Below are 26,727 nucleotides of genomic sequence, written 5' to 3' on the forward strand. Positions count from 1 at the left end.
GCAGGCAGGGCCCATCATTTCAAGTGTTTGAATCTCTACAAATGTCCCTTTTGTAGGACATTGTGCTAGCCATCTAGAATCTGAATAACAAAACTCTGCTTTGACATTCAGAGTTTTAATGTTAGATTCTCTGAAACCAAAGGGCGAGGATACCTTAATATTTAGTGGTGACATTCTGACCACTTTCCATGATCATGTGGAATAATTTTGCAAAGTGGTTGCAAAACAACAGATACATAGAGAAAATTTTCAGTCATTGAATGTTCAACTTCTGACATGTACAAAGTGGTGGTTACAGGTCATTGTACTGAAACTATTCGAATACAGTGGTTGCTAGGTAGATTTGTCCTTGAGACTTAGTAGATACTTCCTGGAAATTTCATTTATATGCAGTGAATTTAGGGCTGGATTTAGCTTGTAGGTACATTTTTTCTATTATTTCTTCAGAGCGTTCATTTGTATAGTCTATGCAAGAATAGCAAGTGGTATTGCAAACATAATCAGAAAATCTGTTGGCAGGCTTCTCAGCTCAGCTCTGGATTTTTTTCTCTCTTCTTAATGGTTAGTCTATCCATCTGTACATCAGCCCAGAATAAGTGCAGATGACTACTATTCGTGCTGGTTTTTGTTTCTACAGGTGATGAAAAACCAGCGGGTACAGTTAATGCGTCAGATGAAAGAGGATGCTGAGAGGTTCAGACAGTGGAAGCAACAAAAAGACAAGGAAGTAATCCAATTAAAAGAACGGGTAAGTAACTACAATTTCTCAAAGTCCTACCTAATGAACCCTTTTCTGGGCTGACTAACATTAAAGCTTCTCTTCAAACAGCTGGTATCTCTAAATATATGATACATTCATGAATTTAACAACTATTTATTAAACGTTTACTACGTGCAAGATACTATCCACTAGATACCATGGAAAATAGAAAGATGAGTAGTATATGTGTTTTGCTCTTGAAGACTATCTTGCCTAAAGGGGAAAATGAGACATACGCATGATTTTCTTCAATACAAGAAATAAAGAGACTTGTGCTTTACAAATAGTCTAAAATACCAATGTAATTAAGAAAGGGAAGCACACTTCCAGTTGGACTGAAAAGACCTTGAACAACAGGGAGGATTTTGATAGAGATAAATGCAGGCATTCCAGATAAATGGAAGAGCAGGAACAAAGACACAGAGATGACAACTTTGTAGGAATAGCGAATGATCCAGGTGGGATGAAAGATAGTAGGAGAAGATTCCATTGGAAAGACAAGTTGAATCTGGATTGTTAAAGATCTAGGAAGTTTGAACTGTATTTTGTTAGCAGTGTAAAGATTTTTAAGGTTTTTGAGAAACAAAGTGCTATCAGCAAAGTACTGCTTTCCAAAGATACATCTGGGAGTCAGGTGTAGAACAAACTGAACTATTGAGAAACTGGAGGCCAGAACACAAGTTAAGCAGGTATTGCGTCATCCAGAAAGATAATAAGGGCCTGAATTCGAGTAGTAACAATGTTCTTGGAAAGAACATTGGAAAGGACATTAATTTGGGGTAATTTTTAGAATTGGCCAGAATGTGATATGTTGGGTCAGGAAATGAGAGAAGTACTTCAGGAATGGTGACATGAGGAATGGTGGCATGAGGAGCTTTGTGGACTCTCTTCCCAGCAAAAGAAGCACAACTGGTGAAATGTATTGTCCTAAGGGCATACAGCAAGGAACCGATTATTCAAGGAAATCTACTAAATCTGAGTAAGAACAACAATAGTCTGTGGCATATGAGCCACGACCAACTCTCTCCCTTCATCCCCCTCAGCTCCATGTTGCTGAAGCTTTGTTTCAGGCAAGAGCAGCCAAGAGATCTGGGGATCCCTTCTTCCACCTAGCCTCCATGCAGAGGGTGGAAGCTGTATCCCTGCTGCAGAAGACCAGGACTACTGGGGTCTGACTACCATAACCCATCTAATCGTAGGATGTAGGTTCCATGTCAGGAGACCAGCCAAGAAAAATAGGGTATGCTGCCACTGGCCAGCATCCTACTCATAGAACAGAGATGTCACTCAGAGAAGTGGGCTTCTGTCCCCATCCCCAGGTCCTAAGCAGTGGTGCAGAGGATTCTGCCCAGGGGGAGGGGCAGTCCATAGGAATGCAGCTCTCCCTAAGGGGACTGACTTTATTTGGGGACAGAGTCTGGGGAAGTTAAAACCTAAAGGTGCTGTCAAAAACAATGGAAATTTTGATGGTGAGCAATTAAGAGGAGACTGGTAGCTCCATGAGAACAATAAATGAAACAGCAGTCGAAATATTCAAAGATCTAATGACTGAAAACTTTCTAAATTTGATGAAAAACATTAATCTACACATCTAAGAAGCTCAATCAACTACAAGTAGGATAAATGCAAAGAGATCAACACCCAAGACACATCATGTCCAATGGTTGAAAGACAAAGACAAAAAACTTAAAAACAGCAAGATAAAATTACTCATCACATACAAAGAAATCCCAATAAAATTAACAGCTGAATTCTCATAAGATCAGGAACAAGACAAGGGTATCCACTCTCGCCACTTCTATTCAACATTGTCCTGGAGGTTCTAGCCAGAACACTTAGGCAAGTAAAATATATAAAAGGCATCCACATTGGAAAGGAAAAAGCAAAACTATCTCTATTAGAGATGACATGATCTTGTATGTGGAAAATCCTAGAGAATCAACTGAAAACTATTAGAACTAATACATGTGTTCAGCAGGGTTGCAGGACATAAGTTCAATGCACAAAATTTGGTTGTATTTCTATTCACTAACAATTTGAAAATGAAATTAAGAAAGTTCCTTTTATAATAACATCAATAAGAATAAAATACTTAGGAATAAGCTTAACAAGTGTAAGACTTATACACTAAAAACTACATCATTGAATTAATTAAAGATCTAAATAGGGCTTCCCTGCTGGTGCAGTGGTTAAGAATCCACCTGCCAATGCAGGGGACACGGGTTTGAGCCCTGGTCTGGGAAGAGCCCACATGCTGCGGAGCAACTAAGCCCATGCGCCACAACTACTGAGCCTGTGCTCTAGAGCCTGCAAGCCACAACTACTGAGCCCATGCACCACAACTACTGAAGCCCGCGTGCCTAGAGCCTGTGCTCCACATCAAGAGAAGCCTCCACAATGAGAAGCCCACGCACCACAATGAAGAGTAGCCCCCACTCGTCGCAACTAGAGAAAGCCTGCACGCAGCAATGAAGACCCAACACAGCCAAAAAATAAATAAATAAATTTTTTTTAAAAAGATCTAAATACATGGAACAATAATCCATGCTCATGGATGGGAAGACTTAATATTCTTAAGTTGGAATACCCCCTCAGATTGATCTACAGATTCAACACAATCCCAACCAAATTTCCTCTAGCTTATTGGTAGAAATTCACATGCTGATCCTAAAAGTCATATGGAGATGCAGGTGACCCAGAATAGTCATAACAATCTTGAAAGAGAACAATACATTTGGAGATATCACATTTCCTGATTGCAACACAACCATCACCTCACATAGTTACCCCTTCTTTTCAGTGTAGGGAGAACACTTAAGATCTACTCTCCTAACAAATTTCAAGTATACAGTATAGTAGTATTAACTATAGTTACTATGCTATACATAGATCCCCAGAACTTATTCATTTTATAACTAAAATTTTGTACCCTTTGACCAACCTTTCCCCATTTTCCTCACTGCCCCCATCCCCTCCCCAGTACCTGGTAGCTATCATTCTACTGTCTGGTTATATGAGTTTGACTTTTTTAGATTTCACATATAAGTGAGATCATATAGTATTTGTCTTTCTCAGTCTGGTTTATTTCACTTACCACAGTGACCTCCAGGTTCATCCATGTTGTTACAAATAGCAGGATTTCCTTGTATGTGACTGAATGATATTCCATTGTATATACAGTTGACCCTTGAACAACGTGGGTTTGAACTGCGCGGGTCAACTTATACATGTATTTTTTTCAATAGTAAATACTACACTACTATACTATCCACAGTTGGTTAAATCCATGGATGCAGAACCACAGATATGGAGGGCCAACTGTAAAGTTACACATGAATTTTCGACTGCATGGGGGTTGGCACCCCTAACCCCACGTTGTTCAGGCGTCAACTGTATACACGTACCACATTTTCTTTATCCATTCATTTGTCAACAGCTTAGGTCAACTTAGGTTGTCAACTTAGGTTGTTTCCATATTTGGTTATTGTGAATAATGCTGCAACGAATATGGGAATGCAGATATCTCTTCAAGATACTGATTTCATTTCCTTTGGATATATATATACCCAGTAGTGAGATTGTCAGATCATATGGTCTTTCTATTTTTAATTTTTTAAGGAACCTCCATACTGATTTCCATAAAGACTATACCATTGAAAGACTCTTCAGTTACATTATAAGGTTTTATTTTAGCTAGCTGAATAGCAATAAAAAGTCTGACTCTTTTCTTCTCAGGACCGTAAGAGGCAATATGAACTGCTCAAACTTGAAAGATGCTTCCAGAAACAGTCTAGTGTGCTCAGACGTAAAACTGAAGAGGTAAGAAAATCCAATCTGCTAGGTCAAGTGTATTATCACTTTCAGGCTTGGATGATGGCAGAGGAGTATCCCTTAAATGAGCCAGTGTCCTGAGAAACCAGGGATAACAGTCTTGACCAGCAGTTCCTAAGTCTTGATCCCTGTTTGTCATGAGCTGTCAGCAGATAAAAACCTGATGAAAATGGCACTATTCAAATAAGGATTTTTTCTAATTGGGCTTGCTTCTTTCCAAACAAAACAAAACAAAAAGAGTAATTCTGATATATGACATTTCCAGATGCTTTCAATCTGCAGTGCTTCCTTGAAATTGTGTGCCTCCCCTAGGCTCTAACGGAGTAGCTGTTCACCAGTGTTATGTACATGGAGACTTATAAATGTAGTTCCTATAAGAATTCAAACCCATAGAATTTTTTATTTTTCTTGACTAATATGCTAGAAATTAGAATGTTCTTTCTTTTTTATTATGTTAATATAAATTATTTTATTGAAGTAGAATATATATACCTAAAAAGGGCACAAATATTATGTACATCTCCATGAGTTATTCCAAAGCGAAAAAACCTGTACAACCATCAACCTAAGACAAACAAGTCACTACTAGAACCTTAGAACTTCATCCCCACCCCCACCTGTTCTCTCTCCAAATGACGAGTCCTTCCCTCTTCCTCAGAGGTAATGACTGTCCTGACTTCTAACACTACAAATTATTTTTCCTGGTTTTGAAGGGAATTACAGAGAATGAAGTGCATCTTGTTTCTTTGATTTGGTAGTAGAATTGTAATAAACACCAATGCTGTTGCACGTAGGGGTGGTTTGCTCTGAACTTGCCTTTCAGTATCTTTTGGCACAGGTACGTGAGCATTTCTGGTGAGTTATACCTAGGGGGGAAATGATGAATCACAGGGATTGTGTATGTTCAAGTTTAGTTAATAATGACAAATGATTTTCCATGGTGTTTGTACCAAAGTTTACTCACACCAGCCATGGATAAGAGTTTCAGTTGCTCCATATCCTCACTAACCTGGGGATTGTCAGTCGTTTTATTTTTCATCGTAGCCACTCCAGGGTTTAAGTAAAAGCATCTCACTGGGTTCTAATTTGTATTTCTCAGATGATTAGCTGTATGAATCATCAGATACATAATTAATGAAGAATGTTCTTCTTTCTACCCTTCAATTCAACATTACTATGAGCCATTTTTATTTAGGCAGCAGCTGCCAACAAGCGTCTCAAGGATGCTCTCCAAAAACAACGAGAGGTCGCAGAAAAGCGGAAGGAGACTCAGAGCCGTGGAATGGAAGGCACTACAGCTCGAGTGAAGGTATGGACAACTTGAACTGCCATTTGTCTTATGTACATTGGGAATAGGAAAAAATGGGAAGTAGCTTTCTTTTCGTTTAGAAGTAAACACTACAAAATCTGGAGTTCTACCTGAAAGCATTATTTCCTAAAGATATGATTATCTCTGAACGGTTGTTAAAGACCATGAGTAGTGAACCCTTTCTATCCCTGCCCCTGTTCAGTTAATTTTTAAAGTTTTATTGAGGTATACTTGACCTACAATAAATTATACATATTTAAAGTGTACAGTTTAATAAGTTTTGACACAGATATGCGCCCATTAAATCATCACCACAATCAAGATAAAGTCAATGTCCATCAGGACCAAAACTTTCTTCGTACACCTTTGTAATCCCTCCCTCCCCTCCCCAGTCTATCCCTCTACGCCCCATCTCCAGGCAGCCATTAATCTGCTTTCTGTCACTGGATTTTCTACATAGACGATCACATCATCTGCGCATAGGGACAATTTTATTTATCCTTACCCACTCTGTATGCCTTTAAAAAAAACTTTCTTGCCTTATTGTACTTGCTAGAACCTCCAATAAAATATCGAATAGAATAGGTGAAAAGAGGGCATCCTTGCTTTGTTCCCAATCTTAGAGAGAAAGCATTCAGCCTTTCACCGTTAAGTACGATATTAGCTATAGGTTTTTTGTATATGTTCTTCATCAGGTTGAAGAAGTTCTTGTCTGTTCTTAGTTTGCTGAAAGTTTTTATGATGAATAGATGTTGGATTTTTTCAAAAGTTTTTTCTGAATCTTCTTGAGCTGATCTTATGGTTTCTGATCTTTTTGAGATAATCTTCTTGAGGTGATCTTAAGATCTTATGGTTGGTTGGTTTGTTTTTATTCAGTATGGCAAACGACATTGATTTTTTTCCAACTTATTTTATTAAGGTATAACTGATGTACAGTAAGATCTACCCTTTTTACTGTAGTTCTGCAAGTTTTAACATCATATACAGGTGTATAACCACCACCACAATAAAAATATAGAGTAGTTCTATATTCCCCTATAACACTTTGTAGTCAGTTTCTCCCACATCCATATGCTGGCCCTTCACAAACACTGATCTGTATTCTGTCATTATTGTTTTCACTTTGCATTGCATCAGTGTCATATAACTGGAAACGTACAGTATGGCTTCTTTCACTTAGCATAAGGCATTTGATATTCATCCATGTTGTTGCCTGTATTATTCCATCATATGATGTTCCACAGTTTATCTATTCGCCTGTTAAAGGTTATCTTGGAGTCTTTTTTTTCCCTAGTTTTTGGTGATCATGAATAAGGCCACTATAAAGGCATTCACATACAGGTTTCTGTATAACAAAGGTAGTCATTTCACTTGGGTAAATACCTAGGAGTGGGATTGCTCGGTCATATGGTAAGTGTATGTTTAACTTTATAAGAAACTGCCAAGGGACTTCCCTAGTGGTCTAGTGGTAAAGAATCCACCTTCCAATGCAGAGGACGCAAGTTAGATCCCTGGTAGGGGAACTAAGATCCCACATGCCGCAGGGAAACTAAGCCTGCACACCACAACTACTGAGTGTGCGCACCTCAACTAGAGAGCCTGAGTGCTGCAAACTACAGAGCCCATGCGCCACAACTAGGGAGAAGCCCATGCGCCACAACTAGGGAGAAGCCCATGCGCCACAACTAGAGAGAAGCCCTTGTGCCTCAACAAAGAGCCCGAGAGCTGCAACAAAAGATCCCACATGCCGCAACAAAGATCCCACATGCCACAACTAAGACCTGACACAGCCAAAAATAAAATTTTTAAAAATCTAATAATATCAAAACAAAGAAGATATACAGACTGCCAATAAACACATGAAAGAATGCTCAACATCATTAATCATTAGAGAAATGCAAATCAAAACTACAATGAGATATCATCTCACACCAGTCAGAATGGCCATCATCAAAAAATCTAGAAACAATAAATGCTGGAGAGGGTGTGGAGAGAAGGGAACACTCTTGCAGTGCTGGTGGGGATGTGAATTGGTACAGCCACTATGGAGAACAGTGTGGAGGTTCCTTAAAAAACTACAAATAGAACTACCATATGACCCAGCAATCCCACTACTGGGCATATACCCTGAGAAAACCATAATTCAAAAAGAGTCATGTACCAAAATGTTCATTGCAGCTCTATTTACAATAGCCAGGAGATGGAAGCAACCTAAGTGTCCATCATCGGATGAATGGATAAAGAAGATGTGGCACATATATACAGTGGAATATTACTCAGCCATAAAAAGAAACGAAATTGAGGTATTTGTAATGAGGTGGATAGACCTAGAGTCTGTCATACAGAGTGAAGTAAGTCAGAAAGAGAAAGACAAATACCGTATGCTAACACATATATATGGAATTTAAGGGGAAAAATGTCATGAAGAACCTAGGGGTAAGACAGGAATAAAGACACAGACCTACTAGAGAATGGACTTGAGGATAAGGGGAGGGGGAAGGGTAAGCTGTGACAAAGTGAGAGAGAGGCATGGACATATATACAGTACTAAACGTACAGTACTAAACGTACGGTAGATAGCTAGTGGGAAGCAGCCACATAGCACAGGGAGATAAGCTCAGTGCTTTGTGACGGCCTGGAGGGCGGGATAGGGAGGGTGGGAGGGAGGGAGACGCAAGAGGGAAGAGATATGGGAACATATGTTTATGTATAACTGATTCACTTTGTTATAAAGCAGAAACCAACACACCATTGTAAAACAATTACACTCCAATAAAGATGTAAAAAAAAAATAAAAAGTTTAAAAAAAAAAGAAAAACTACCAAATTATTTATCTAGTTGTTCAGTGCTGGTATATAGAAATACAACTGATTTTTGTATATTAACTTTTATCTTCTGACTTTATTAGTTTAGTGGCTATTTTGTAGGTTCTTTGGGACTCTCTTCATAGACAATCATGCCATCTATAAATAGTTTTATTTCTTCCTTTATAATCTATATGTCTTTTATTTATTTTACTTGCCCTGTTGCATTGGCTAGGACATTCAGGATGATGTTGAATAGGAGTAGTGACAGTAGAAACCCTTCTGCTATTCCTGATCTCAGGGGAACAGTATTCAGTCTTTACCATTAAGTATGACATTAGCTATAGGTTTTTCAGAGGCCCTTTATCAACTTAAGGAAGTTCTTATCTATGCTTAGTTTTCTGTGAGTTTTTATCCTGAGTGGATATAATTTTTTTTTTTTTTGGCCACGCTGCACAATTTGCGGCATCTTACTTCCCTGACCAGGGATCAAACCCAGGCCCCCAGCAGTGAAAGTGCCGAGTCCTAACCACTGGACCACCAGGGAATTTCCAATGAGTGTGTATAAATTTTGTCAAATACTTTTTGTCTCTAGTTTGTTGATTTGGTGAATGACTTTGATGTTCAAATATGGAACCAGCCTTGCATTCTTTGAATAAGTTCCACTTGGTTGTGATATATCATCCTTTTTATGTATTATTGAATTCAACAGTACATAAAATTAAGATTTTGCTAAAATAAAATTTCGTGTAAAATTTTTGCATCTGTGTTCATGAGATATTGGTCTGTTGTTTTCTTGTAGTGTCTTTGTCTGGTTTTGGTATCAAGGCCTCTTAGAATACGTTAGAAACTATTGCCCCCTCTTCAATTGTCTGTAAGAGTTTGTATAGAACTAATATTGTTTTTTCCTTAAAAGTTTGGAACAGGGACTTCCCTGGTGGTCCAGTGGTTAAGAATCCACCTTCCAATGCAGGGGATTGCGGGTTCCATCCCTGGTCAGGGAACTAAGATCCCACACACCACGGGGCAGCTAAGCCCACACACCGCAACTACTGAGCCCATGTGCCGTAACTACGGAGCCCATGCACCACAACTACGGAGCCCACACGCTGCAACAAAAGATCCTGCATGCCGCAACTAAGACCCGATGCAGCCATATATAAATAAATAAATATTTTTAAAAATAAAAATAAAAATCCTTTAAAAAAAAGAAGAGGAAGTTTGGTACAGTTCACAAGTTAAGCCATCTGGACCTGAAGGATGTTTTTGTTAGTTGTTGCTTTTGGTGGGGAGGAGGGGTTAACTGTAATTCAGTTTTTTAACTGGATATAGGGTTGTTCGGGTTATATATTTCCTCTTGAGTGAGCTTTGGTAGTTTGTGTGTTTCGTCTAAATTGTCAAATTTATTGGTATGAAGTTATTCATAATATTTCTTTATTATCCTTCTAATGTCTGTAAAAACTGTAGTAATGTCCTCTATCTCATTCCTGTTATTGATATTTTGTGTCTTTTCTCCTTTTTCTTGATCAGTTTGGCTAAGGTTTATCAAAGAACCAGCTCATTCTTACAAATGGTTAAAATAGTAAATTTTATGTTATGTATATTTTACCACAATTAAAAACAGTACCCCCAAAACCCTAGCTCATTAATTTCCAATCTGACCTTTATTATTTCCTTATTTCTGCTTTGGATATAATTGGCTTTTTTTCTTAAAGGTGGAACCTGAGGTCATTGATTTGAGTTCTTTTCTTTTCTAATATAAACATTTAGTTCTATAAATTTCCCCTTCAGTACTCCTTTAATGACATCCCACAAATTTTGATAGTTATGTTTTCATTCAATTCAAAATACATTCTAATTTCCCTGTTGATTTCTTCTTTGATCCACAGTTATTTAAAATGATGTTATTTAGTTTCCAAATATTAGGAGATTTTTCCAAATATCTTTCTGTTATGATTTCTAATTTAATTTCATTATGGTTAGAGACTATCCTTTATATGACTTGAATCCTTTTGAATTTTTTGAGACTTATGGCCTAGAATATGGTCAGTCTTGGCAAATGTTCAAACTGTATGTACTTGAGAAGAATGTATATTCTGCTGTTGTTGGATAGAGTGTTCTACAAATGTCAATCATGTTAATTTGATTGATTGTGCCATTCATTTCTACTGTATTCTTGCTGATTTTCTGCCTACTTGTTCTATCAGTTACTTAGAGATGGGTATTGAAATCTTCAATTAGAATTATGGATTTGTCTTTTTCTTATTATAGTTCTGGTTTTGCTCTGTATATTTTGAAGCTCTGTTATTAGAGGCATAAACATGTAAGATTAATTGATCCCTTTATTATTATAATAATAAGTTTATTATTATGATCATTTTTATCCCGAGCAATATCCTTTGTTCTGAAATCTTATTCTGATAATAATATAGTCCCTCCAGCTTTCTTTTTTTTTTTTTGCGGTACGCGGGCCTCTCACTGTTGTGGCCTCTCCCGTTGCGGAGCACAGGCTTCGGACGCGCAGGTTCAGTGGCCATGGCTCACGGGCCCAGCCGCTCTGCGGCATGTGGGATCCTCCCAGACCGGGGCACGAACCCGTGTCCCCCGCATCGGCAGGCGGACTCTCAACCACTGCGCCACCAGGGAAGCCCCTTCCAGCTTTCTTTTAATGTTAGCATGGTATATTTTTTTAAAATCCTTTTAGCTTTAACCTCTTTGTGCCTTTGTGTGTTTTAAAGTGTTTTTCTTGTAGGCAGTATACAGTTGAGTCTAGCTTTTTTAATCCAGTCTGACAATCTGCATTTTAATTGGGGTGTTTAGACCATTTACATTTAATGTGATTATTGATATGGGTTGATTTGAATCTATCTTATTGCTATTTGTTTTCTATTTGTCCCATCTGTTCTTCATTCCCTTTTCCTTGTTTTCTGGCTTCTTTTGGATCAATTGAGTATTTTTATGATTCCATATTATCTCCTTTATTGGCTTATATATGATTTTGTTTCAGATATTTTGGTGCTTTGTATATTAGGGGCATAAACATTAAGGATTAGGTTCTCTTGAATAATTGACTCCCTTACCATTATGAAAGTACATTTTTTTATCCTTGATAATATTCCTCTTTTTTCTTTCAGTTTTACTGAGATAAATTGATAAACAGCACTGCAAAAGTTTAAGGTATACAGCATAGTGATTTGACTTATATACATCTTGAAATGATTATCACAATAAGTTTAGTGAACATCCATCATTCATATAGATACAAAATTAAAGAAATAGGGCTTCCCTGGTGGCGCAGTGGTTGAGAGTCCGCCTGCCGATGCAGGGGACACGGGTTCGTGCCCCGGTCCGGGAAGATCCCACATGCCGCAGAGCAGCTGGGCCCGTGAGCCATGGCCGCTGAGCCTGCACGTCCGGAGCCTGTGCTCCGCAATGGGAGAGGCCACAACAGTGAGAGGCCCGCATACCGCAGAAAAAAAATTTATTGTGTGTGATGAGAACTCTTAGGATTTAGTCTCTTAACAACTTTTATATCTAGCATACAGCAGTGTTAATTATATTTATCATGTTGTACATTACATCCCTAGTACTTACTTAATCTTATAACTGGAAGTTTGTACCTTTGACTGCCTCTCTGGTAACCACAAATCTGATCTTTTTTTCTATGAGTTTGTTAGTTTGTTTATTTTTGAGGTATAATTGACCTACAGCACTATGTTAGTTCCTGTTACACAACAGTGATTCAATATTTCTATACATTTAAAAATGATCACCATGATAAGTCTAGTTGCAATATGTCACCATACAAAGATATTACATAGTTATGGACTATATTCCCCACACTGTACATTTCATACCCTTAACTCCTTTATTTTGCAACTGGAAGTTTGTACCTCTTAATCTCCCTCACCTATTTCTTTCCTCCCTCTATGCCCCTCCCCCTGGCAATCACCTGTTTGTTCCCTGTATCTATAACTGTTTCTGTTTTGTTATGTTCATTTGTTTTGTTTTTTAGATTCCCCTTATAAGTGAAATCACGCAGTTTTTGTCTTTCTCTGTCTGACTTATTTCACTAAGCATAATATCCTCTAGGTACATTCATGTTGTCGCAGATGGCAAGATTTCATTCTTACGGCTGAGTAATATTCCATCGTATATACATATATATATCTCACATCTTCTTTATCCATTCATCTATTGATGGCAGTTAGGTTACTTCCATATCTTGGCTATTGTAAATAATGCTGCAATGAACATAGGGGTACATATGTCTTTTCTAATTAGTGTTTTTGTTTTCTTTGGATAAATACCCAGGAGTGGAATTGCTGGATCATATGGCAGTTCTATTTTTAATTTATTGAGAATCTCCATACTGTTTTCCATAGGGGCTGCACCAATTTACCTTCCCACCGACAGTGCATGAGGGTTCTCTTTTCTCCACATCCTCACCAACACTTGTTTTTGTTTTTTTACTTTTTATTTTCTATTAGAATACAGTTGATTAACAATGTTGTGACAGTTTCAGGTATACACACTGCTGTATTTAGAATGGATAACCAACACTTGTTTTTTGTTGTCTTTTTGATAATAGCCATTCTGACAGGTGTGAGGTGATATCTCATTGTGGTTTTGATTTGCACTTCCCTGATGATTAGCCATGTTGAACATCTTTTCATGTGCCTGTTGGCCATCTGTATGTCTTCTTTGGAAAAATGTCTATTCAGATCCTCTATCCACTTTTAAACCTGGTTGTTTGTTTTTGTTTGTTTGTTTGTTTTTGATGTTGAATTGTATGAGTTCTTTGTGTATTTTTGGATATTAACCCATATCAGTTATATCGTTTGCAAATATCTTCTCCCATTCAGTAGGTGGCCTTTTCATTTTGTTGATAGTTTCCTTCACTGTGCAAGAGCTTTTAGTTTGATATAGTCCCATTTGTTTATTTTTGCTTTTCTTCCCTTGCCTGAAGAGACATAGCCCCCAAAATATTACTAAGACTGATGTCAGAGAGCTTACTGCCTATGTTTTCTTCTAAAAAGATTTATCATTTCAGGTCTTACGTTTAGGTCTTTGATCCATTTTGAATCTATTTTTATGCATGGTGTGAGAGGGTAGTCCAGTTTGATTCTTTTGCATATAGCTGTCCAGTTTTCCCATCACCATTTATTGAAGAGGCTGTCTTTTCCCCATTGGTATATTCTTGCCTCCATTGTCATAGATTTATTACCCATATAAGTGTGGGTTCATTTCTGGGCTCTCTGTTCTGTTCCATTTATCCATGTGTCTGTTTTTGTGCCAGTACCATACTGTTTTGATTACTGTGGCATTGTAGTATAGTTTGAAATCAAGGAGCATGATACCTCCAGCCTTTGTTCTTCTTAATAATATTCTTTGATGTAAATTCTATATTATTTGATATTACTATATCCACTCCAGCTTTCTTTGATTACTCTTAGCATGGTATATCTTCATCCAAAAGTGAAAGGTTTCTCAGGGATGGTTACTTTTTTAAAAACTGAATTTAGTTAATTTTGTTTGCTTTTTTTAAAAATTCCATTCGTCTATTTTAAAGATTAACAATAGTTATCTATTTATTAAATAGAACAGGTAATCTAAATATACTTCAGTTCTATATTATGACTTGTTAAGGACAAAGGTTAAGGAGAAAGTGGAGAAGGTAAAGACAGAATACATAGAAATGCTAGGATATCTGGAGAAAGATTTTCTGCAGAAAACTTTTCTTGTGACCTTTTGGGATATTGCTGTTAAAGGCTCTTAGAGCATTATTGGGATTTTTGGTCAGTGTAGGCACAAATGGAAATCTCACTTCTAGTTACTTGGGCTCTGGTCCAAGTGAAATTAAATCTGGAGCTGAATATAGCCCATGGGCCAGAGATTCCTCATCCCTAACCCAACATCACTGATTTATCTTCTAGAGTTGGCTTGGAAATGAAATTGAGGTTATGGTCAGTACTGAGGAAGCCAAGCGCCATCTGAATGACCTTCTTGAAGACAGAAAGATCCTGGCTCAGGATGTGGCTCAACTCAAAGAAAAAGTGGAATCTGGGGAGAATCCACCTCCTAAACTCCGCGTAAGTGCCCTATGGAAATACGTTACCAATGATCAGACTCCACACTCCCCAGAAGCCCTCACTACTTTGGAGAATTACTTTCCAAGTAGTACTTCACCCTCATCCCCACTATTCTTCTTTACAGAGGCGTACATTCTCACTTGCTGAACTGCGTGGTCAAGTTTCTGAGTCAGAGGATTCCATTACAAAGCAGATTGAAAGCCTAGAGACTGAAATGGAACTCAGGTAATGGGACTATGTCTAAGGCATTATAAAAATTTATGCCTTGAATCAAAATAGAACCTATCAATCAGTTATTCAAAAGCTTGTTTTTCAGAAGCTTTGTGATTAGGAGAAACAAGAAAAAGTAACAATTTTTGAGCTATACACTTCACTAGACATGTTAGATACATTTTCTCATTCAGTCTCTCCCTATGAGGTATACCTTGTGAGGTAAGTACCATTCTTCTCACTTTAGAGATCTAAGCTAAAGGTTCAAAGATCTTAAAAAATTTGCTGAAGTTTATACAGAACTGGGATTTGAAACTCAGTTTATCTAATTCCAAAGTCTATGGTCTTTATCATATACCACAAGAACTGACTAAAAACAAAACTTTAGAGGAACCCAAGAAATGATACCAGAAGATCAACAACCTGGGAGAAGGAGAATTAGAGATCATCAGCAAAGTAGATATAATATAATGCATAAGTAAAGTATCATGACCATTAAATGAGATTAGAAAGTAAAGTACATAGCACAGTACTTGGCATATTAGAAGTGCTCAATGAATGCTCTTCTCTTTAATCACTGTTACTTTCTTTTAAGTATCTGTGAAATCTAGAAGGAACAAAACTTTGACAGATATTTTATAGTGTCTTAGGGTAATACAATTTTATTGCCCAGAAGACCTTGGAGACCATTTAATTTGTTTTTAGCAACACATACTAGCTGTTTATCTTCGGATATGTCTTTAAGTTGCTCAACATTTGAGTTTCTGCTTTATGCCGCACTGGATGCAGTTGGGATATATAGAAAGAATATATGGCATTGTCCTTGCTCTCGAGTAGAAACAGTATAATGACTGACAGTGGTGTGTTGGAATTGTTTGTTAAAATTTTAAGACGGTTGTAAACTGTTGAGAGCTTACAATTCCTTTGATGAGAGTATTCACACTACAGAAACTAGCAAAAGCTACAAATCAGATCTGTTTTTTTAGGTACTGTTTGTTAAACATTTACCTGCACACCACTGTGCATAAGTAAATGATTATTTAAATGTAGGGCAGGTGCCAGGTAGAGGGCAATTAGACAGAGGTGACTTTAATCAAGCGAATTTCCCTAAGGGCAAGAAAGGGCATTTGATAGATAAAACAACTCTGAAGTGTTCTGGCCCACCTCTTCCAAGAAGCCTTCCCTGACTCTTCATCCCTCATTAATTTTCCTCTTCTCTAAACTCCTTCAGAACTTACAGTACTCGGTCATGTAGTATAGATGATGTATGTTATCTTTATATTTATTAATTATTTTACATTGATTAGTCTTGTCAATCTAGACAGATTGTAAGCTTGTTAAAGGAAAAGACTATATATTAGACCAGGGTTCTCAAAGTGAGGTCTACAAACTCCTGGGGTGTCACTGAGACCCTTTCAGGGAGTCTAGGTGACTCCCTGTTTTTATAATAGTATTAAGACATTGTTTGCCATTTTTACTACACTGACATTTGCCATGATAGTGCAAAAGCAACAGTGGACAAAACTGCTAACACCTTAGCTTGAATCAAACCAGTAGCACAAACCTGTACTAGCAGTCATTGAATACTTCACCACCACACACTCTCGGTTTTACTTAAAAGTCAGTTTTACTTTTGGCTTTGATAAAGCAATAAAAATTATTAATTTTATTAAATCTCAACCCTTGAGTTCAGACCTTTTTAATATTCTGTGTGACAGAATGGGAAGAACACATAAACCACTTGTGCTGATGCCGAAGGACGATGTTTCTCTCAAGGAAAAGCACTTGTGTGATTGTTTGAGGTGTGAGTTTAACGGGCCTCTTTTTTCATGGAACATCATTTTTACTTGAAAGAACGACTGACAGACAAACTATGGTTATTCAGATTTGGGTACTTGGCAGACATTTTCTCAGAAATGAACCGAGTGAGCCTGTCAAGTCAAGGAAAACAAATGACAGTGTTTGTCACCAAAAATAAAATTTGAGCTTTCAAGCAAAACTTAGAATTTTGGAAAACATGTATCTGCCACTGTAAACTTGACAGTTTTTCATAACTTTTCTAATGAGACCAGTAGTGATATTAACAATTGTGGTCTTTTTTATATTGTGTAATGAAATGTGTTGATTTGAAGGCTCTGTATGACTGTCCAAATGACATGTTACAGAATCACGTTTGAGTAAAAGATCCATTCAGATTGCAAGTAACCACATTTCAACTAACTTTTAAGGAACTTGTTGGGTTTTGGTGTAGTCTCAAAGAAGAATATCCACAATTATCTGAAAAGGCTATTAAAATGCTCCTCCTGGGCTTCCCTGGCGGCGCAGTGGTTGAGAGTCCGCATGCTGATGCAGGGGGACGTGGGTTCGTGCCCCGGTCCGGGAAGATCCCACATGCCTCAGAGCGGCTGGCCCCGTGAGCCATGGCCACTGAGCCTGTGCGTCTGGAGCCTGTGTTCCACAACGGGAGAGGCCACAACAGTGAGAGGCCCGCGTACAGCAAAAAAAAAAAGCTCCTCCTGGGGCCTTCCCTGGTGGCACAGTGGTTAAGAATCCGCCTGCCAATGCAGGGGACAGGGGTTCGAGCCCTGGTCTGGGAAGATCCCTCGTGCCGCAGAGCAACTAAGCCTGTGCACCACAACTACTGAGCCTGCAGTCTAGAGCCCACAAGCCACAACTACCGAGCCCAAGTGCCACAACTATTGAAGTCCATGCGCCATGAGCCCCTGTTCCGCAACAAAGAGAAGCCACCACAATGAGAAGCCCACGCACCGCAACGAAGAGTAGCCCCCACTCGCCGCAACTAGAGAAAGCCCATGCACAGCAACGAAGACCCAATGCAGCCAAAAATAAATAAAATTAAAAATAAAAAAAGCTCCTCCCAGGAATTCCCTGGCAGTCCAGTGATTAGGACTCAGCACTTTCACTGCAGTGGCCTGGGTTCAGTCCCTGGTCGGGGAACTAAGATCCCGCAAGTCGCACGGTACGGCCACAATAAAATAAAATAATAAAATAAAATGCTCCTCCCTTGTCCAGCTACATATCCATGTGCGGCCAGATTGCCTTCATTTACATCAACCAGAACATATTACAAAAGATTAAACGCAGAGGGAGATATGAGAATCCAGCTATCTTCTACTAAACCAGACATTACAGAGATTTGTAAAAATGTAAAACAATCCCACTCTTCTCACTACATTATTTTTTGTGTTGGAGAATGTTGTTGTGTGTGTGTGTGACACACACACTCCCCCAACCTGCATTCATGTCCTTTCCAGACCTTAGAATGTGACTTTATTTGGAAATAGTGTCATTGCAGGTGTAATTGTTAATGTATAATGGATTGTTTTGATTTTAAGTGAATTAATAAATGTTTTTCTCAGTTTTACTTTCTAATACTGTAAATATCTATAGGTATAACATACATGAGCTGAATTTGTTAGAGGTCCTCAATAATTTTTAAGAGTGTAAAGGGGTCCTAAGACCCAAAAAGTTTAGAACTGCTATCTTAGATTATTTTAGTACCCATCTTCTTTATAGTACCTTACATAGCACTGCATGTTATACACATGCCGGTATGCTCCCTCTCACTGGACACCTAGCAAATTTGAGAAGGAAGCTATTGACAAAACTGAAATATTGTGTACATCTTGGTCTCAGGCCATACTTGACCGTAAAGTATCTGGAAGCTATAACCAGGGTCATGGTATCTAGTTTTCGTAGAAACTTCTCAGTCCTGTGGCAGGTACTCCAAGATAACCTCTCACGACACCAGCCATAGGTATCAGTTTGGTGTTAGATTCCAGCAAAGAGCATCTACCTGTTTGTTCTTTTGAGATTTTTTTCCCTTAAGATCTCTAACCTGAATCTTGTCCTTGCATAGGTGAGCCACCACGTCACAGTTCCAGCTTATGTGGCCTCAAGACAAAGTCACATTATGGTCAATGTGCTACAACAAAAGCCTCACTAAAACAAATCTTTCCAAGTCCCACTATATGACCCACTTATTTCAACCAGTATTTAATAAAATAAAACCATTTGGTTAGTCTTAGCATCCCTTTGTAACAAGTTTTGAGATACTGTATAAAACCCTAACCAGATGACTCAATCATTATTTAAATGGTATTTAACTGATACCTCTGTCCGTGAAACTATTTGAAGTTTCTCCTCAGAGCTCTTCCCCTCTCCTTGGTGTTGAGGCTACTAGAAATAAGGCTCATTGTTTCTTTCCCTGAAGGAGTGCTCAGATTGCTGACCTACAGCAGAAGCTGCTGGATGCAGAAAGTGAAGACAGGCCAAAACACCGCTGGGAGAATATTGCTACCATTCTGGAAGCCAAGTGTGCCCTGAAATACTTAATTGGAGAGGTAAACATCTCTCTTCCTCTCAGCAATTCAGGGTCTGGCTTGGTGGGTTGAAATAAGATGTTAGCCTAGAATACTATCATAGTGTTATTGCCACTGCTCATGGTAGAAACCACAATGACACAAACATTAGAGAAATAGTTTTATGGGTAAAGGTTGGTGTGGGCAAGTACAAGCCAGTCACTTAAAAATATATATGAGAGCTCGCTTCGGCAGCACATATACTAAAATTGGAATGATACAGAGAAGATTAGCATGGCCCCTGCGCAAGGATGACACACAAATTCGTGAAGCGTTCCATATTTAAAAAAAAAAAAAAAATATATATATATATATATATATATATATATATATATATATATATATGAGTTGCAAGTTGATACCCATACCTGGCATATAGCAGGTGCTCAATAAATGTTCACTGTTATTATTATGAAAAATCAGGATGCCATAGTAGGCCACAGGTCAAACGTAAAATATTATACTATACTACTTTTTAAAACACCTCTGACATGTATTATATTCAAAAAGTTTAAGATACAATCTAGGAAAGAGAAAACCTTTGACATATAAAGATTCATCTTAAGGAAAATCCATCTTCACTGACCTTAAAATAAATATATCATCTTCCACTGTCACAAGAGGAATTAAAATTGATCACCTCTGGTGATTGAAGCAAGCATACAAACTCCAACTCTGCAAGTTTGAGCAGTGCTATCCTTTATGCATTTTTGTGTTGGGTTAGCAGATTTTTCCTACTAAGGAAATCCTGATTAGTCTTGTGAACACTGGTGTTTATGATGTTCACCATCTGGGCTAGTAGAGAATATAAAACTAGGCCAGCATAGGATATCAATCTAGCCTGAAGAGCCAGAGCTGTAGTCTCGGCTAATGTGTCTACAAGTTCCAACATGTGAACACAGACATTCTGAAATGGGACATAATTAGCCATAAGGGTGTGTGCTGTGGATTTCTCTTTAAAATTAAGGAAGAACTTCTTGAGTATCAGAGTTTGGAATTGTCAGATACTGTTTGTGTTAGGTTTATTCTTGCCTTGAAGTAAAACAAGGGATTAAATGACCTCAGCAGTGGCTTCCAGCTCTAAGATACCTATCTCAGCAGATATCTATCTCGGCCCTTGGTTTGGGTGGTGGTGATTCTATTCAATGGTAGAATCCATATGACATGAAAACATAAGAATGGACTTGGACATGGAAGAACTTTTCTCAGTCCATTTCAAGAAAGCTGACATTTTCCTGCCTAATGAATGGGGAAAGGTGGCCATTCTCCAAATAAACTGATCTTCTTTTATCCCTTCCAGCTGGTCTCCTCCAAAATACAGGTCAGCAAGCTTGAAAGCAGCCTGAAACAGAACAAGGCCAGCTGTGCTGACATGCAGAAGATGCTGTTTGAGGAACGAAATCATTTTGCTGAAATAGAGACAGAGTTACAGGCAGAGCTGGTGAGAGTGGAGCAACAGCACCAAGAGAAGGTAAGCTGGCGAGCCAAGAAGCTATACTGAAAAACAAACCATTGTTGCTCTTTATTGTTAGTTAAAAATAATAATAATAATAATAATGGGGGTATGAAGTTTCCTTCAAAAGACCACGTAGTCTTTTCCAATTTTTGTAAATAAGAAACCAGAAATAGAGAAAAATGACTTATCTAATAAGTTTACACATACCAGTGACAATGGCTCTTAGCCTCCAACTTTAATACCAAGATGAACATGATGATGCTTCAAGCCATGAGAGCCAAAGAGAACAATTTACTTTGAAATCACAAAGGAGTAACTGGATCACTGCTTGGACTAAACCAGAATTCCTTTTTCCTCTCATTCCTTTGGTACCTTTGGGTTGTATCTTTCTCTAGGTGCTATACCTCCTCAGCCAGCTGCAGCAAAGCCAAATGGCAGAGAAGCAGCTAGAGGAGTCCGTCAGCGAAAAGGAACAACAGCTGCTGAGCATCCTGAAGTGTCAGGTATGGAGATGAGGCAAAGGTCTCCAGAGATGGGGTCCCCAGGCCTGACTGAGAATCCTGTCTGATTTACATGACTGTACCTGCAGGAAAGAGTAATTACCTACTGAAAAAAAGCTTTATAAAGGTAGCCTTTTATAATGGTAGCCTTTTATAATGGTAGTCTCTATTGCCTTGTTGCCCTGTTTGATCAATTTAGGGGTGTTTAGGATGTAGCCACATATAGGATAACCTCCGTTTTGGTACAGAAATGACAGTACATACTCCATACCAGACTTCGAGGCCTCCTGGTTCTTTGCCTCAACGCTGAGCTCTAAAGAGTTGAGAAAGTTAAATCATCCAGTAGAATCCTAGGGACATTTAGCTGTCTCTTCCCGTGCCTGTTCTGAGTTGAGACCTGACCTGTTTGTAAAATGCCTGGGGTCTGCATTTCTTCCAGAGGCTGGGAATACCACACCCTTTAGTAGCATGATGGAGTACTATTTTATCCAACTTAGAGTCTTTTTCCTGAACCACCAGTCTCTACGGCTTCCTTGGCACTGCCCATCAAAGACAACCAAATGTGTTAAGGTCGTAGGCATGAATCCAATTATCATAAGTGCCAAGGAAGTTTAATCAGGTTTATTAGTGTAGCAAATAAACTGCCTAACCTGTGTTGAGAAGCGTGGGCAAAAGCATCTGTAGACTTCAAAGAAACAGCTGACACTCTGGATGGGTTTCTTTATCAGCATCCTGATGTGAATAAGGGATATGAGGCTAGAAAATAGAAAAGAACGAGGAAGGCATGTAGAGCAGAGCCCATGTTTCCTGCAAGTGCAGTCGTGGCTGCTTGGGAGCGTTGGAATAGAGGTGGCACTCAGGACACCTAGGAATTGGTGGGGATCAGGCATTTCTCCGGGCGCCAGTGCCTGCTGTGCAAAAACCACCTGCTGCCAGCAACTTGGCAGTAGTATGTTTTCATCCCTGTGAGTTGTTTGGTAACCCACATGTAGTGCCCAAAATAACCCCACCTATCACTGCATTATCTGGAAATAGGATGAAGAACTTGAGAAGATGCAGGAAGTATGTGAGCAAAATCAGCAACTTCTCCGAGAGAACAAAATCATGAAGCAGGTAGTACAGCTTCCCACCCATTTAATAAGCCCTGGGAGACCCTCTTGCAACAGAGGCCAGCTCGTGGGAGCAACCCTGAGTATAATGACTTGGCTCAATTTTATGAGGTCTACATCTAGTTTCCATGTGGTATGGTCATGTGCATTTCAGATGGCATAAACACATTTTTTTTTTTTTTTTTTTGCGGTACGCGGGCCTCTCACCGTTGTGGCCTCTCCCGTTGCGGAGCACAGGCTCCAGACGCGCAGGCTCAGCGGCCATGGCTCACGGGCCTAGCCGCTCCGCGGCATGTGGAATCTTCCCGGACCGGGGCACGAACCCGTTTCCCCGGCATCGGCAGGCGGACTCTCAACCACTGTGCCACCAGGGGAGCCCACACATTTTTTAATTTGCTCTTTTCTGAATCTAATACTGATCTTGTAAAGTGGGAGTCCTTCAACCTACTTTGCTCTTACCCTGCCTCACTTTACCATGGCTTAAGATTAAGCTAACTTAGGAATCTTTATGTTTTAGCCATGAACACTCTCAGAAGCTGCCCTGCAATGTACACTTTGTCTCTTCTTTTCAAATAGAAATTGAACCTCCTCCAAGTAGCCAGCAGACAGAAATCTCATCTTCCTAAGGATACCCTTCTATCTCCAGACTCTTCTTTCGAATATATCCCACCTAAGGTAAACTGCTCAGGGCCTGTGATACCTTTGCATAGCCAAGGTTTGGGGTGAGTGTACTAAAATCACCTTTCAGAAGTGGTTGAGAGTTAAAATTCCCACATTCCAGCATCTCAATTTTCTATGGAGTCCCAAATAAAATTACAGTACAATCTTGAGGAAAATAGTCATTCTCCCTCCCTAGACGGCTGACTTTGGACCATGTACAGGCATTATGCAACACAACTGAGGAGGAGGCGCATAGAAAAGAGCAGTGTTCGGCTGTCCATCCAAAGATACTTATCATATCATGAGTCCCTCCCTCCTCCCTCAGATTGCTCAGCCTCTATCCCTTCAGTTTCTCTCCCTTCAAAGACTGAGGCCAAAGGCTAAAGCAGAATTTCTTCTGATTGGTAAAGCCAAGTGGGGTATATTTGAGGAAATCTGAAATCTCTGCTCTGAGAATATAGCGGGCAGCAGCTACTGGGAAGATATAATCCACATGTTGTTGTTGTTGTTTTTAATTAAATAACCATTCCAAACTTTTTTTCTTAGCCCAAACCTCCCCGGTTTAAAGAAAAGTTCCTGGAGCAAAGCATGAACATCGAAGATATAAAATATTGTTCAGAATCTTCTGTGAATGAGCCTGAGGACAGTGATGGTGATGGTGGTGATGGGGATGATGAGGAATGGAAGCCAACAAAATTAGTTAAGATGTCCAAGAAGAACATCCAAGGGGTAGGAGGCAGCTCATCTCTTTCAGGGGTTCTAGTTATTAGTCTTCACTGCCAGTGAGGGTGTACCGGCCCCAGACCCTACACCTCAATCCCTCGATCGTGTTCAGAGGCACTGGCTCTGCTGAGGGGTGCTTGTTGGGCCAACTCTGTATGGAACTGGGGGCTAGTTGAGAGGGCTGCCTGGGTGCACAGGGAGGCTCTTTTCATGTTTTCAAGTTCTGACCAGTCTGAACAAGTAGTAGTGTTCTATACCATCTCATTGAAACTGGTTCCAGTGTGACCATAATAATCTTTCACATTTTTAAAGCATTTTACAGTCTATATACCATTCTCATATATGTTACCTCTTTTCATTGTCAGCAAAAAAAAATCCAGTGAGGTGTTTATTATTTGTATTTTACAGCTGGATCTGAGACCCACGAGAGGGAAATGACCTTGCCCAGGGACATAAAACAAAGTGACAGTCAGGACTTGAAATCGAATGTTCTGACTCCAAGTCCAGTTTGTTTCTACCACATCATGGTCATATCAGTAAAAATTGTAGCCCAGAAGCTAAGTGGGAGCTTTAAGATTGAACACACCAAAGTTAAGGCTAGTTAGAAACAATCTGACTTTGAGGCATGCTCTATTTACTTACACAATGATAATCCTACGGATTTATCAAACCTAGGTGTTCTATGTTGAAACATTAACTTCCCAGGCATTACAGTTCATCACTACCCCAACTGTGGCCTGCAGCCACATTCCACTTAAAGAGAACAGCTCACAAATTACCCTAGCTGGATTCCTGGAAGGTTATTCGATTTCATTAGCTGATAGTGCACCACATGGGGAACTGAGCCTTGTAAAGCTACAACACCAGAGAGAAGCAACTCATGAGGACTAGACAGCCGTGGTGGCCTTAAGTCATTTGGAAAGTCATCAGGAATGCAACATACCATGTGCTCTTAGTGGGACTAAGAGCTCATCCTTAGCCTCAGAGAGCTTATAATCTAATGGGAAAACAAGCCAAAGAAATAGGAACACATCACAGGACCTCAGCATACTCATCTCAGGGAGATGGACTGAGGGGCTTTTAAGAGTGACTGTAAAGCCAAACCAAATAGATATAGTTTATGAACATGCCAGAAAGGGATGACTCTTGCTTCATTATAAGACAGAAAGGGAAATACAGTCTTGGGAGCACCTGGGAAGCCATTTTCTGGCACAATGAATAGCATATCGTAAAGACTTGATAGTAGAGGTAGTAGCGGGACATAGAGCTGGGACACTGAGAGAAGATGGGGCAGAACATGTCTGACTTTGATTCACTTACTCAGCAAACATTTATGCTCTCTACTGTGGTTGAAGTGGTAAGCATGAGCTGATTGTTGATGAAAAGGTCAGCCAAGTACTAGGAAGCACAGGTGAGAAGTACACACAGAAACAAATGGTAGAGGACCTAAAACTCTGGGGAAGGAGTTTCCAAATGGCAAGCAAATATGGGTATACTTGTCCTTGAGGAAAGCTTATCACACACACACACACACACAAGCATAGATATAATAGCACTGTTGCTGTAAGCTTAAAAAGGAAATATAGAAGTATAGCCAAAAATGCAAGTAAGTGATATTTGCTATCAATGATAAATCCTATCTCTAAAACACTGAGAGATGATTATTTTCTAGGCTTTTTCCCTGATTTTATAACTTGAGAATATAACTGGGCTTTAAGGGGAGCAAGTTGGCATACAATCTAGTTTCTCCCTTTTGGAGGCCTCGAAGTACATGGACTGCTCTTTGATCAGACTGTTGGTAGACACATCAGCTGTAGACCTTGATGCTTTGCATGAAGGCCATCCTGATTATTATTGTTTCAACCCAGCTGAAGCGGGCTGGTATGAATCACTAGGTATCTGCAAAGGAGACTGCAGCAGGTACCAAAATGATGACTTGTCCAAAGCTAATGCTGAAAAAACTAGGTTTCCTCATTCAGCTATATTTCCTATCTGTACTAAGGAGATGCCGAAGGATAGGCCATGTGCTGTAGTAAAGAAGTGATAGCTTAGAAGCCAGGTAAACATGAGTTGTAGCCTTGACTTTGCCACTGTTTAGTTGGATAGCCTTAAGCAAGTCACTTAATCTCTCTGAGCCTCAGATTCCTTATTTATGTAATAAAGGGATGAGGCTAGAATAGTGATATATAAGGTCCCTTCCAGCACTAATATCCTGAGTCAAAGTAACAGTCAAAGTTGTATAAATGGGTTTTGTTGTTGTTGTTTTTAATAAATGGGTTTTAATAATACTACCTTTATATGGGGCTATATGGTGTCTGAGAAGTTAAAAGAAGGAATATATGCAGGAGCACCTTGTGAAGGATAAAATATCATGCAGGTATTGTTATTAAAGCACTGTAAGCATTTTTACAAATATTCCCATTTGTCCCCTTTGGCAGAAAAGAGGGAGGAGGTATTCTGGTCTCTAGTAATGAAAGAATGAAGATAAACTTGGATGGAGTGACTTGTCCAAGGTCATGCCAAGTATTAAATATAAGACTAGAGCCCAAGCCTCCCAATTCCTAGCCTGGTATCCTTTATGTTACAATTTTTACCAGATCTTATCATTCTGAGATATAATGTAACACTGAAATCAGTGCTAGAAGAATTATAGACTCTAAAGAAATAATTCTCAACCCTGGCTACACGTTAGAATCCCCCAGGGAGCTTTTAAACACAGGTTGCCTGGGACCCCACCCCCAGATATTCTGATTTAATTGGTCTGAGGTGGGACCTGGCCTTTTTGAAAAGCTCCCCAGAGATTCCTTATGTGCAGCCAGGGTTGAGAACCACTGGCTTAAAGGAACCCCAGAGGTCTTTCATCTTGACTTCCCACTGCTTTTATATAAAGA

General features: G+C 39.2%; 1 protein-coding gene and 1 non-coding gene across 5 annotated transcripts in view; both read left to right on the forward strand.

Annotated features, from left to right (window-relative positions):
* The window catches only part of KIF4A (kinesin family member 4A), a 127,906-nt gene that overhangs the window by 87,455 nt on the left and 13,724 nt on the right, over positions 1-26,727 (forward strand). For 3 of the 4 annotated variants that reach the window (XM_049704577.1, XM_004275779.4, XM_033439109.2), the window contains exons 18-28: positions 638-748; positions 4,496-4,579; positions 5,787-5,900; positions 14,641-14,796; positions 14,921-15,021; positions 19,241-19,370; positions 20,689-20,859; positions 21,240-21,347; positions 22,380-22,457; positions 23,030-23,128; positions 23,660-23,842. In XM_049704577.1, coding sequence (XP_049560534.1) covers positions 638-748; positions 4,496-4,579; positions 5,787-5,900; positions 14,641-14,796; positions 14,921-15,021; positions 19,241-19,370; positions 20,689-20,859; positions 21,240-21,347; positions 22,380-22,457; positions 23,030-23,128; positions 23,660-23,842 — 1,335 coding nt within the window. Of the gene's footprint in view, positions 1-637; positions 749-4,495; positions 4,580-5,786; positions 5,901-14,640; positions 14,797-14,920; positions 15,022-19,240; positions 19,371-20,688; positions 20,860-21,239; positions 21,348-22,379; positions 22,458-23,029; positions 23,129-23,659; positions 23,843-24,244; positions 25,018-26,727 lie in introns of those variants that run through there. The other variant, XM_049704578.1, reaches the window with a different exon arrangement.
* LOC117203662 (U6 spliceosomal RNA) lies at positions 19,568-19,674 on the forward strand. Its single transcript, XR_004486516.1, has one exon. It is a non-coding gene; the product is annotated as a U6 spliceosomal RNA (small nuclear RNA).

This window comes from Orcinus orca, chromosome X (genome assembly GCF_937001465.1).
Source record: "Orcinus orca chromosome X, mOrcOrc1.1, whole genome shotgun sequence".
NCBI lineage: Eukaryota > Metazoa > Chordata > Mammalia > Artiodactyla > Delphinidae > Orcinus > Orcinus orca.